The following is a 12,868-nucleotide window of genomic DNA, read 5'->3' as shown; positions in this document are numbered from 1 at the left end:
GCTCAATCCGACTTGGCCGATTTTCGGAACTTTAGCCACTTTTTGGAGTAATTCGGATGTCCGCCATCATATTCACGGACAATGTACAATTCTTATAAAGGGACGGTGTCTCCTTCGCCGTTCTATATTCTCTCTCCTCACGATATGAACCTCAGCCTTCTGTTTGGCTGGCCGACTCCATTCTCTTCGAAGTTTTTGCGTACCTCCATCACTCCATCGTTTCCTCTTCGTTTACTTGCCACCATTACGTTGTTCTTCACTCTATCCAGAAGTTTCGTTAATTGTTCCTTTCATAATTTCTTCTCTGTTTCCTTCTTTCTGCGGAACTTTTCTTCACATCCTCTTTCTTATTTTGCTTTTTCTATGCTTGGTTTTCATCTTCTTCCTTGTATCCGCTTTCATTCACTCTCTTCTATCCTACTTTTCCTTATCACATCCATGCCTTTACTTATTCCTCCCCACCATCGTCAAAGATTTTTTCGTCAGCCCCTTCTACCACCTTCTTCGACGTCCTCTTTATTTTCCCACTATTCCTTAGTTTCTTTTTGATATTCTTTTCTATTCTTCCAATTTCTTCTTGTTTTCTATGTTCTCTTTTATTCAAAAGGCGTCTAGCTATCAGCCTGATTCTGTCCTGTTCTTTTTTATTCGTTGGCCTGTTTTTTCGTCTTGTCTCTGTTTCCGCATTTCCTCTTTGTTCTTTTCATTCTATTAACGCGTTTTCCTTCACAGTCTTCTTTCTATGTTTTTCCTAACCTAACGTTTCCTTCTTTCGCCAGCTGTCAGTCATTGTTTGTGCTCTCGAGGTATTGGGCTTTTTTCCTGCCATCGACTGTGTCTGCTTCTTGACTTCTTCTGTAAGTAACTACTATCTGCCCTATCCTCTCATCTGTCCACTCCCTTTTAAACCTTTGCACTCGGACGTTCCCTTTAAGGGTACATTATGAGTCTAGAATTGATGACTCCGAGTGCAAGGGGTGAACACATTCACAACGGGATGTACCACCGGTAGTACAAATACAACTGTCAAACTCATTTGCTCCGTATCTCGCACACGTCGCTGTATTCTTTATTACTTTTTGAACTTCAACTTATAACTTCTTCGCATTTCACTTTTCTATTATACTTTCGCTTTACATACTTCACCTTAATGAGGTCGTAGGTTTTAATAGCATACATTTACTATTATTAATAAATGCTTTAATATCCTTTCTTGAGTAGTATCTCTCCTAACACCGTATTACAATAACCGGTTAAACTTTTCTATAGGGGACCAGAAATGTTGGACTTTTCCTATATAATCCTGCAGATTTTAACGAGAAAATGCCAATTATCCAAGTTTCATCATTAAGAATTCACTGGTTCAAAAGTTGTGCGTGTTTAAAGTTGGCTGATTTCAAGCATTTTTGACAGGTAAGGGTGTCGCCATGTTGGTATGTACTCACCGTCGCGCGTCATCTCACGAGCGAAGCCGCTAGGTAGCTCCATCAACACGCGGTGATGTCGATAACGTAGATTCGAAAAACACCCCCCCCCTAACAGGAACCAAACCCCGACCAACCTGCGCGCGGCTCGGCTCATTGTGAGTATATACCAATATAGCGGCGCCCTTGTCTGTCAAAAACTCTTGAAATCGCACAACTTTAAACACACTTACTTTTATGAGCCAAGACTTCGTAAATTTGCGATAAGGTAGAGTGACCACGTTACCAAAAAAAAAAATAAGCGGAAAATGATTTTACTATAATGGTTCATTCGAAAGAGGAAGGTTCAATCTAGCGCGCGCTGGTCATGAGCTGATGTGATTATGCAGATATTTGGTAACATAAGCGTTAGATGTAGGCCAAAAATTGACGATGTGCATGCCGTGGAATCCAAGCATTTTTATGCCATTGGATGAGTTTTCTGGATGAAATTGAGAGCAGCGCGCGCTAGAAAATATCTCCAGCTACAAATTGAGCTATATTTTGTCTTGATTCTCTGCGAAATAAAGCCAAAAACTTGAAGGACGATTCTGGCGTCAGAATTCATAATATCGATATTATAGAGCAACAAATGTGACAAGTTTAGTCACAGACTTAAGACCCGTCGGATCAAGACCAAGAGGGATCTTAAGTCAGTGGCTGAAGGCTGTGGGCGGAAATTATACAGCAGTTACCGACCTGCTGACTCTGCAAATGTCACGTGACTACCCTTGGCTCTTAAAGGACAACAAGACCCGGGCTGCTGACATAAAACTTGGATTCACTGTATCGACTTTTTTTATGGCGGTTTTTTAAATCTAAAGTGTACTCCAACAATGACAACATATTGAATGATGTTAAAGAATTAAAAGCAAACATTCTTTTGGCATTTTTTCATAATTTACCAGAAGAAATGTAAAATAATTTAGTTTCACGAGCACTTGTGTATAGTTTAAAATTTCGAACATTTGTTAGATTAATAAAACGGTTTTTAAAAAGTATTGAAACTTTGGATTGTCCTTACTTAAGGAAATATTCAATTAGGTACAGTATAAAGGAGAATAATATTTGTTATCACGAAAATAAAATAACAGCAGTAAGATAGTACTAACGGTTTTTCAAGCTCATTTTTTCGAAAAAAAGATTTAAAGAAAGACGGGTTATTTTTTCTTCCGACTTTTGTATGAAGAATAGGGTCCTTATTTTTCAACTTTCATTTTTTTTTATCTTACCTGCCTAAATTGTGACACTTGGTGAAATAATTATGTATGCCAAATTTGGAAATAACACTGTCCAACAAAATTAAACTTTTTTCGAGTTTTGCAATACCTGTTGGGTGATTCTTATACACTTTGTCATCCTAAAACCGAATCTGAAAGTAGAATTGCTCCATCACGCAACGTTTTCGAAAAATTTTGGTTTTTGTAAAAATGCCCGATTTTGATACGAAACGACGTGTTACGCAAAAACTAAATACGCGAGAAAGTTCAAATTTGAGTCAAGAGATAGAGGGGACTCTCCTCTACATATTCATATAGTCAATTATATTTTTATGTACTTCCTAATAGTTGTAAATGGTTGTTAAAGTTTGAAAATGTGCCGACGCGGGTACTTTGTACGCTCTATTTTTGTATTTATGTGAAAAATCCTTTATCTAGCAGGAATTTACTATACAGGAATGCATTCTACAGACATTTCTGGTAAAGAAACCATTCACGAAAAGTATTTGGTTCCCTTAATGTACGAGAAGGATCAGAAAATGTTAATTGACAGCGTGTGCGCGACGCGTTCGCGCCAGACGGCCATTGCAGCCTTTTCGCGACTCGCCAGGGCCGTCGCTATGCGTAGTCGACGTTGGTAACACTCAAGTATGTCTTTGCTTACTATGATTAATTAAATACATTTTTTTTTGTCTTTTTGGGTGCCAATCATTACAAAAGATTATAAAAATACGAGTTATATTCACATTTCATTGTGGAAATGCTTAATAAAGAAAATTGAATACAAAAACTTACCTATTTCTGATGTAAACAAATTAAAAATGTTTCCGCCTTGCTTGACGTTTGTTCCTGGTATCCCGATTTTCAATAATAAGTGTCCAGCAGTAATCAGCAAGCATCCGCACATAAGTATTTTCCTTTGTAACGTTTTTCCATTGTTGAAATATCTTGATGAAAGATTAATGCTGGAATTGTATTCCTTGTTTTGATTTTAAAATAATTTCGTCATGAATATAACAAAAATTTATACACTTCCGCGAGATTTTATCGATTTAATATAGAGCGATCTATGTCTTAATTATGTACTTAGATCAATAAAATCGATAAAAATAGTCCCATTTACATAGTGTTTGGACTTATTTTAATCGGAAGAATCTTGAATGTCCATTGTTATTACAATTATAAAGATAAGACAACAATTACTGAAAATAAAATTTTCCAGTCACCGCATTGCTGCAGTCAATTTTCTTTATTAAGCATTTCCACAATGAAATGTGAATATAACTCGTATTTTTATAATCTTTTGTAATGATTGGCACCCAAAAAGTAAAAAAAAATGTATTTAATTAATCATAGTAAGCAAAGGCATACTTGAGTGGTACCAACGTCGACTACGCATAGCGACGGCCCTGGCGAGTCGCGAAAAGGCTGCAATGGCCGTCTGGCGCGAACGCGTCGCGCACACGCTGTCAATTAACATTTTCTGATCCTTCTCGTACATTAAGGGAACCAAATACTTTTCGTGAATGGTTTCTTTACCAGAAATGTCTGTAGAATGCATTCCTGTATAGTAAATTCCTGCTAGATAAAGGATTTTTCACATAAATACAAAAATAGAGCGTACAAAGTACCCGCGTCGGCACATTTTCAAACTTTAACAACCATTTACAACTATTAGGAAGTACATAAAAATATAATTGACTATATGAATATGTAGAGGAGAGTCCCCTCTATCTCTTGACTCAAATTTGAACTTTCTCGCGTATTTAGTTTTTGCGTAACACGTCGTTTCGTATCAATATCGGGCATTTTTACAAAAACCAAAATTTTTCGAAAACGTTGCGTGATGGAGCAATTCTACTTTCAGATTCGGTTTTAGGATGACAAAGTGTATAAGAATCACCCAACAGGTATTGCAAAATTTTTTTGGTGTTGGACAGTGTAATCGAATAACGGGAACCCGGCCCGCATTAGACATTTTACTTATGTATACTCAAAACATTCACCAATATGTATTTCCAAAATAATGAAACACGATTATGTTTGAAAGTAATGCATATGAAATAGTTTTGAAACTTTAATTCAAATGCAGCACGGGTTTCCGATGTGCATTTACTTTTAAATATTTATTAAAATGTTCTGTGTGTTTAAATGAATCTGCGTTACGGGATATCTTTACAGATGTTGACAGACCCAGAAATTATTCAGCTAACCAAACCAGGCAATGTCAGAAAATCAGCAGAGTCTGCTAGGCGATGCAGGCAGAAGAGTTGCAGCGGACGGTTGATACAGCGCCCCCTAACACATATCTGTTACACCATCTAGCGATGATTTTAGTAACTGTAACTCCTGTCATTTCAATTACAACGATAGAGGGCGCGCATGTACAATTATACATTTAAATGTTTAAAGAGCACTAAAAGCGACTGTTTTTCATCACATTACAGAAAGAACACAAAAATGTATTTAAATTATAATTAATGTGTTGTAATGTATTGTAATTAAAATAGTCACTTTAAATCTACATATATAATTAGTCCTCTTTATATTTAGATATAATTCTATATGCGCGCCTTCTATCGTAGAAATGGAAAGTGTAGAAATTGAAAGTGTAGAGATTGACTAGCGAGTCACTAAAGTGGCATCTGATAAAAATCTGCTGCAGGCTAGCAGGCTCTGCTGCCAATATCGCGCTGAATTGCGGAAACAGATTGGTAGACTAACCGCGGTCGTGGTGCTCAAACCTTGCGCAATGTTGGCGGAATTTGACTGACTGGGTACGAACAACATAATAAAATAATTATCTAGTGTACTAGGTGTTGATTTAAAGTATACTTTTCCTCTCCATCCAGAAACAAACAAAAGTATTAAGAGGGTCTATGAAGTATTGAAGAACTATCTCTGAGCAGAGCTAAGGCCCAGCAAAGCCCAGTAAAGCACAACAAATGGCACAACAAAATCCAAACTACGGTCTGCGATTATAATACCACCATTCATTCATATCACAATTTAAAATCATTTCCTTTAGCGTTCGCAAGAGATCCACCAGAAATTAAGGTTTTTATATAAATTTTCTTTATACATGTCTATTGATCAAACTAGAGTATCTAAGTTCAAGGTCATAGTATTTGGATCGTTAAATTGATCTCAACGTGTGCTACAATTCTATGAAGTTACAAATATATTGTAGTGTACATACGTATAGTTTTATATAGCAGAGACAAGGTAATTTTGAGTTTATACATGCAGTTAACCATATACAGGGAGGTCCACACATTCAAGTGATAACTCCATTACCAGCGCAGGTGTAGTACCAGTATTCATCGAGTACTACGTCCGTATGACCATGTTTTTTTTTAAGTGCAATGACGCATGTGCATTCAAACAGTTGCATTATTGTTTGTTGAAACATCCAAAACAAATCTCCCAATTTGTTACATTGGTCAGACTAGGGGCGATGGGTACAATCACGTGACAGCTCGGCCTCTCTTGGAGATGGCGTGTGAACCCTGTTTACAGTGAGTTCTTTCTGGGTAGATTCTCCATGCGACTTAGGCAGTGCACATTACCATTTCTTGTACATTTGTTTAATATTATCATTCTATTACATAAAACCCACTTCTATTTCACAAATTATCTCCATATATGAACAACGTTGATTGTAAATCCTGTTACGAGCCAGGGCCGCAAGCAGCGCGAGAGGCCGGCGAAGGGTTATTACCCAAGGAATATGGTTTCAATTTGTTAGTTAGGTACGCGGACGAACCTGGTGCGAAATTGGGGAGAGGATGGTATAGGTTTCGTGGACGAACCCAATGCGAAATTGGGGAGCCACTGGGTTGGAGAAATCTCTGTTTGGACTATGGTATGTCGCGAACGAACCTGATGCGAAATCAGGGATTCGCTAGGATCGTTATTAGGCTCCGTAACTAGTATAATTTAATTGATACAATCCGAGAGGTAAGATTATATCGTGTCGTAACGTTCAATTACTAGATTAGGATATTGGACAATAACTGAGGGTTTTATAGAATGCACGATTTACCAAACAACACAGATATATTCTGATTTGAATGTGTGCTACAAGTATTGAATTGAGTGTACAATAAAAGTATTGTTGTCTAAGGTGCTCGGTGTGGACGCAGTGGCAGTGCGGGGTCTAAGCAATTATTGGGTACTGAAACAGAACTGTTACTGGACTATCAGGGTCTATTGATACGAAAGGGAACTTTAGCCATACCTCACTGGAACTGACTCTTACGTATGCGACTCAACGTGACTCTACACGTGACTGCACAATTACTCATCGAAGAGAATGGAAAGGAATAGGTTTATATACCCTAAAAATGAGAGGGTGTGTCCGTTTTTAATCTAGTGTCGCGTCCTCGTATTTGTCGTTTCGCAGCTGGGTCTCTGTTTATAGGGTTAAACGAAGCGTTAACCAGGATGTTTCCTGTCAGAGAATCATACGGTATTGTTACTGAATCATGCTTTGTGCTGGCTGCATTCAATCTGAGTATAGTCATCCCTTCTATAATCAAAGGGGTCGGCTGAGACGTTTTTCGTTCTCAGGAAAGAGATTAGAAAAATTCTAATGGAAATAAACGCGGAGAAACTTCTCCATACGTAACAACCCACATAACCTCAACATTTTCGTAAATGGAAATGCTTATTTTTTCTACATAGTGAGATTTCTCTCGTAATTTCACGTAAACAAATATTGAGTTACAATTGTAAGAAATTCACTAGTTACCAATATGTCTTTGAAAAATGTCTTCATTCAAGAAGATGTTCAACCACTTCGTGGCAATTTCCTAATTGTGGACGTTGCTGTGTGTTGTCATAACACACACCAATGGAATTTTTCCACAATTCCCGAGTGGCCGTACAATATTTAAGAAATAAGTATGCATATCTTAACTACTCCGTCCAGGTGATTTAAGACCCCTTGACTTTTTTCTATGGAGTTATTTAAAAGATAGGATTCATTTAAATCCAATAAATTCTGTAGAGAATCTAAAATAACGCATAATACCGCAATATATAACAATAATCAGAGATCACCTTAACTCAGTTATTAAAACAATTGAAATACCTTGTCCAAAATGTGTACAATGGAGAAGCGTTTGAGCGTCCTTTTCAATAAAAACATTTTCTTAAAATATGTCGATAACTAATAATTTTGTATGATTGTACCCCAATACTTTCTTACGAAGAATACCGAAAGAAATTCAGCAGTGTAAAAAGATGTACATCTTCATTAAAAAAAAATATATGCAATTGTTGATTGCGCATGCACCATTTCACTTCTAGAAAAAAAACACGATCTTACATATGTAGTACTCTCCGAACCATTTATGATTCTCCCTTGACATTTTTCTGTATCTGCACTGATAACGGAATTATCACCCGAAACAAATGCGTGGAACAATCTGTATACACGCATTGTATCTCTGGATCATAGGTTGTTTATTCAAAACAGTTTTTTGACAGATAATCCGAAGTAACTGAAAAATGACAGCTGATATTAAAGGATACATAAACCTTCAACACAGACCTTCAAAGACCTTAATGTCGCACCTCGTTGGGTTCGTCTCAATAGCCGCTATCAGAAAATAGCCACCAAAACATAGTATTCTATTTAAAAAAACAAAAGTGACACTGACATTTCTGAAACGGCTCCACCTAGGAAAAAAAGATTAACGCCATATTACAGCCCCTGTTGTTCCATGCATCTTTTGTTTTGAAAACTATTCTGCTACTATTATACTTCCGGAGTTATTGTAGGTGGCAATAGTTAGTGCCTCACCCTGTATATCGTGATTAGAATTAAGAAATACAATCAATTATTTTGTGAACTGTGAAAGGCATGAGAAAAGTTTTAAATGGAATCTGATTGGCACTATAGGGCACACTCGTGGATGAAGACAAATGTTTCTCGTATTACCTACTAATATACAGAGTGTTCATTTTAACTTGAGCACCTAAATTATTTCCGCTACTACTGAAAGTGAGAAATAATGACTTAATGTTACTTCGATGGTTTTAGGGTGTGCATCTGATGGAGATAAAAAAATCCAGTGAAGGTCGTTTTAACGGTTCTTTCAAGGTCATCGCATTTTTGTGCGTATTAACATGTACCCTTTTTTGTGCTAGCGGCGTCAAAATGAGTTTAACGATCTACACGCCACGACTTTGCAGTGACCCTGAAGGCGAAAAAATTAGTTTCAGTTTTTTTCTCGTAAAAATTGAATCACATCACTTACCGACTTTTCATAAAATCATAATCTATATACGTGCTTATAAGTCGTAAACAACAAAAGATATAAAAAAATGGTTGAAATCAAAATTATACCGTTTCTTGAAATCTCTAAAGCTGCGTGTACATTCTTTTCAAGAAAAAAGTTGGGAATTCAATTCTCTAAAGAGAATGATTTTTTTTTAATCTTACACGCAGCTTTGCATATCTCAAGGGACGGTATAACATTGATTTCAACCATTTTTTTATATCTTTTATTGTTTTCGACTTATAAGCACGTATATAGAACGGCCGTACGGATAAAAGGATTGATACCTCCCTCAAAGTGAAAAACGGACACAAATGCAAAATTATGCAAAGTTTCACCAAAATCGAAGTGTATCAGTCCCCGATGTTCCCTCGCAAGTACATTACACTATTTTATTGTAAACATTTATACTAAAAATACTCTAATCTAATACTCTAATGCTCTAATCTGTTTTTTATTACTTTGCTTTATTATCGAGATATGAGGGTAATCTCCACTTTTTTAAATGCAATGTCTAATATTTTCTCTCAAATTCGGATAAATTATGAAATTCTGCGTAAAAAAGTACTATACAAAGTGGGACTTAAAATGAATAATTACTGAGATATTTTCAAATTAATAATCTTCTATTGGGAAATACGCTCCGTCAACATGATTCGTAACACGATTTTGTTTGCGACGGCAGGCCATGTTTGTAAACATGATCCCGGTTAGAAGTTAGAAATCATCATCATGAAATGCCTATTTAGTATCTTAGTAAAAGTTAAAGTCGTATTGATGAAGGTGCTATATTTATTATTACGATGTTCAATAACAGTGGAAGATACGATATGATAATTGCTTATGGTGCGTATGAAGAAAATGTTATGAAAGCTAAGATCTTGTACCAGGCTAAGTATCCTAATCGAAACCAGCCATGGCATTCTACTTTTTTAAGGCTTAATAAAAGACTCAAAGAACATGGAAATTTTAAGGTACAGAAACGTAAAATTCATCGTAAAATTGTATATAATGAAGGATGTCGTATTTATACCTTAGCAGCTGTTGCCCATAATCCGCACATCAGTACAAGGCAGATTTCGTGGCTCACGAAAGTATTCGAACGCTTACGTTTACAAATTTTAACGAATAAAATAAGATGTACTAAACTAATCTGTATAGAACAATTTGGTATCTGTAGTAAGGGGGAAATCTCAAGATTATGTCAATAAACGTTTGTAAACGTAAGCGTTCGAATACTTTCGTGAGCCACTGTACATGGACAAGGCTTTGAAAAACGCGCAGAGTTCTGTGAGTGGTTTTTGCACCAGATACAAGATTCAAATGGTACATTCGTACAGACTGTTTTATGGACTGACGAAGCCACATACACAAATTGTGCAGATGTGAATACAAGAAATATGCATTATTGGGCAACAGAGAATCCACGTAGGATTCGTGAAGTCGACCACCAACGCCGGTGGAATGTGAATGTTTGGTGCGTCATGATTGGTCACCAGATCATTGGACCATACTTCATTGAAAGATCACTAACAGGTCAAACATACTCCACATTCCTATCTGAAACACTGCCAGGTCTATTAGAAAATGTACCATGTTTAATACGTCAAATATTGTGGTAACAACACGACGGCTGCCCAGCACATTATGCTTGGCAATCGCGGCAAGTATTAAGAAGAATATTTCCTAATCGTGGAATCGGACGTGGCAGTAACATTGGTTGGCTACCTCACTCGCCAGATTTAAAGCCGCTCGATTATTTCCTTCGGGGAACATTAAAAAATTAAGTTTATCGCGAGCCACTATTATTAGTGCATGTGCTGAAATAATTACATCGACTGCAATGGACAGCAGTTTGAACACCGCTTGTTTTAAAAATATTTCAGTGATTATTCATTTTAAATCCCACTTTGTATAATTCTTATTTAGGCAGAATTTCATAATTTATCCGAATTTGAGAGAAAATATTAGACATTGCATTTAAAAAACTGGAGATGACCTTCATATCTCGATAATGAAGCAAAGTAACAAAACAGATTAGCTCACTATATGTCCCCGAAAAAACCATGCAACTTCTGTTCGAAACATTTCTTCGTACAACAAATAACTTACGAGTTATTCGAGATCATCACGTTACGAGACTCACCCAGTATATTGTAGATAAGCCAAGCATAAGTTTCTCGTTTTTCTTTTGACTTCGAGGAAAAAACCTTAGGTGTGTTCTTATAATTACATGCCAATTCACATATTTACACACATATATGTATATGAATACTAGTTGTTCAATGTAAATCTCTAAAGTCTTTGTTTTGTTTATATCCGTAAACATTTCAAACATTTCATTCATATTCATTTTATTTATATTCATACAGATGTGTATGAATACTAGTTATTGAATGTGAATCTCTAAAATTTTTGTTTGGTTATAAATAATAATGTATATTTAATGCAATATGAAAGTTTTAACAGAAGGATTTTAACATTTCTTTGGATGCATTTTGCGTGCAGTTCTCTAATAATTCTCGTACATCAAATAAACGAAACTTTCCAAATGAAAACAAAGTGAAAAAAACAAATCTCACCAATAGATAATGAGATCATGGATTTCGTAGAATTTGGTTCAATTACGATGTTCTCCACAATGGACCGTATGGGATTGTGTGTGTTCCTGCCAATATCGGACGCCCGGACATTCCACCGTTGACGAGAAATCGAGGCGGTCATCTTGAGTCCGGAGTTGTTCATTTCTTGTTCAAAATTCCCGCCTTCAAATGTTGACGTGATTCAAAGTATACCACTCCGAGTTTAGTCCGAACTATTGTTGAGCTGACTTAAATTATAATTAGTTTTGTCGCCGTATCGAAAAATGATCGAAAGATCAAAGGACGACGGTTCTGGTTCAAGTGGTACTCCATTACTGAGGCGAGATCGATTCAGGTTCGCCAATAATCGAAATGTTCCACCGGAGGCTGGAGGACGAATGAACCGGTCGGATTGGTCGACTAGATTCCACACCTTCTTTCATAATTAATTTGAACGGATTCCCTGCTTATGTAGACAAACAGCCTCGAGCTATTTTGTATATCGTTTTTCATACGATCAAAGGAATAATTGCGATTTCGGTTTTTTTTACAGGGGCGAGTGTATTACTTCCAAAAATTCACTGCGTTCAGTGCGATAAGATCTTATGATAGGTTATCATAAAATCAGTCTTATATGCAGACTGCAAATGTTTTCGCAGAATTGCATGTTGCACTATGTTAAAGAAATTCGGATCAAATAGGAACTTATATTGTTTACCCTGGGTTTCGGATGATTGAGGGTAAATAGCTTCAAGTTCGTAAACTAATCGATAATCTATTTATCATAATTAATAAATAGACTATTGATATTTATGAATTTATCCCGTAAGAAATGTGTAAAATACAAGAAAAAAAATTATCTACAAAATCCAGTACACTTTCGTCTATATTCGGTTTAATAATTTTGTTAATGTCGGAGCTAAATTTTTGCGTAATAATTTCCCTTGTAAATCACGCATCGAATCACAACCCAATAATGAAAGAGTACGACTGATTGAAAAACAATTTTTTGTCGGTGACAGATACCAATATTGTAGATACATTATACGATGATGCATTACAGAAATAATGGCTGATAACTCTTGTTTATGAACTATTATCAATCGTAAAACTAATTGAAGTTTTTAATATAAAAAAACAACACGATACACATCTTTGACACCAACGATAATTTTTATGTTGCATAAAATAATTTTCAAACTTTGAAACAAAAGATTTAGTCTTTTATAGAATTCTAATACCAATAAACAAATCAGAATCTTTTTTATTTTTTACATAAAGACACATTTATTTTCCCATTATTGAAGAAATAATTA

General features: G+C 36.0%; 1 protein-coding gene across 1 annotated transcript in view; it reads right to left on the bottom strand.

Annotated features, from left to right (window-relative positions):
• The window catches only part of Tat (Tyrosine aminotransferase), a 48,564-nt gene extending 36,614 nt beyond the window's left edge, over positions 1 to 11,950 (bottom strand). The window contains exon 1 of the mRNA XM_076799157.1: positions 11,553 to 11,950. Coding sequence (XP_076655272.1) covers positions 11,553 to 11,715 — 163 coding nt within the window. The 5' untranslated portion in view covers positions 11,716 to 11,950. The remainder of the gene's footprint in view (positions 1 to 11,552) is intronic.
• Between the last annotated feature and the right edge of the window lie 918 nt (positions 11,951 to 12,868).

Source organism: Halictus rubicundus, chromosome 13, assembly GCF_050948215.1.
Source record: "Halictus rubicundus isolate RS-2024b chromosome 13, iyHalRubi1_principal, whole genome shotgun sequence".
NCBI classification, from domain to species: Eukaryota; Metazoa; Arthropoda; class Insecta; order Hymenoptera; family Halictidae; genus Halictus; species Halictus rubicundus.
The sequence above is the reverse complement of the archived record's forward strand: the minus strand, read 5'-3'. Positions and strand labels throughout refer to the sequence as shown.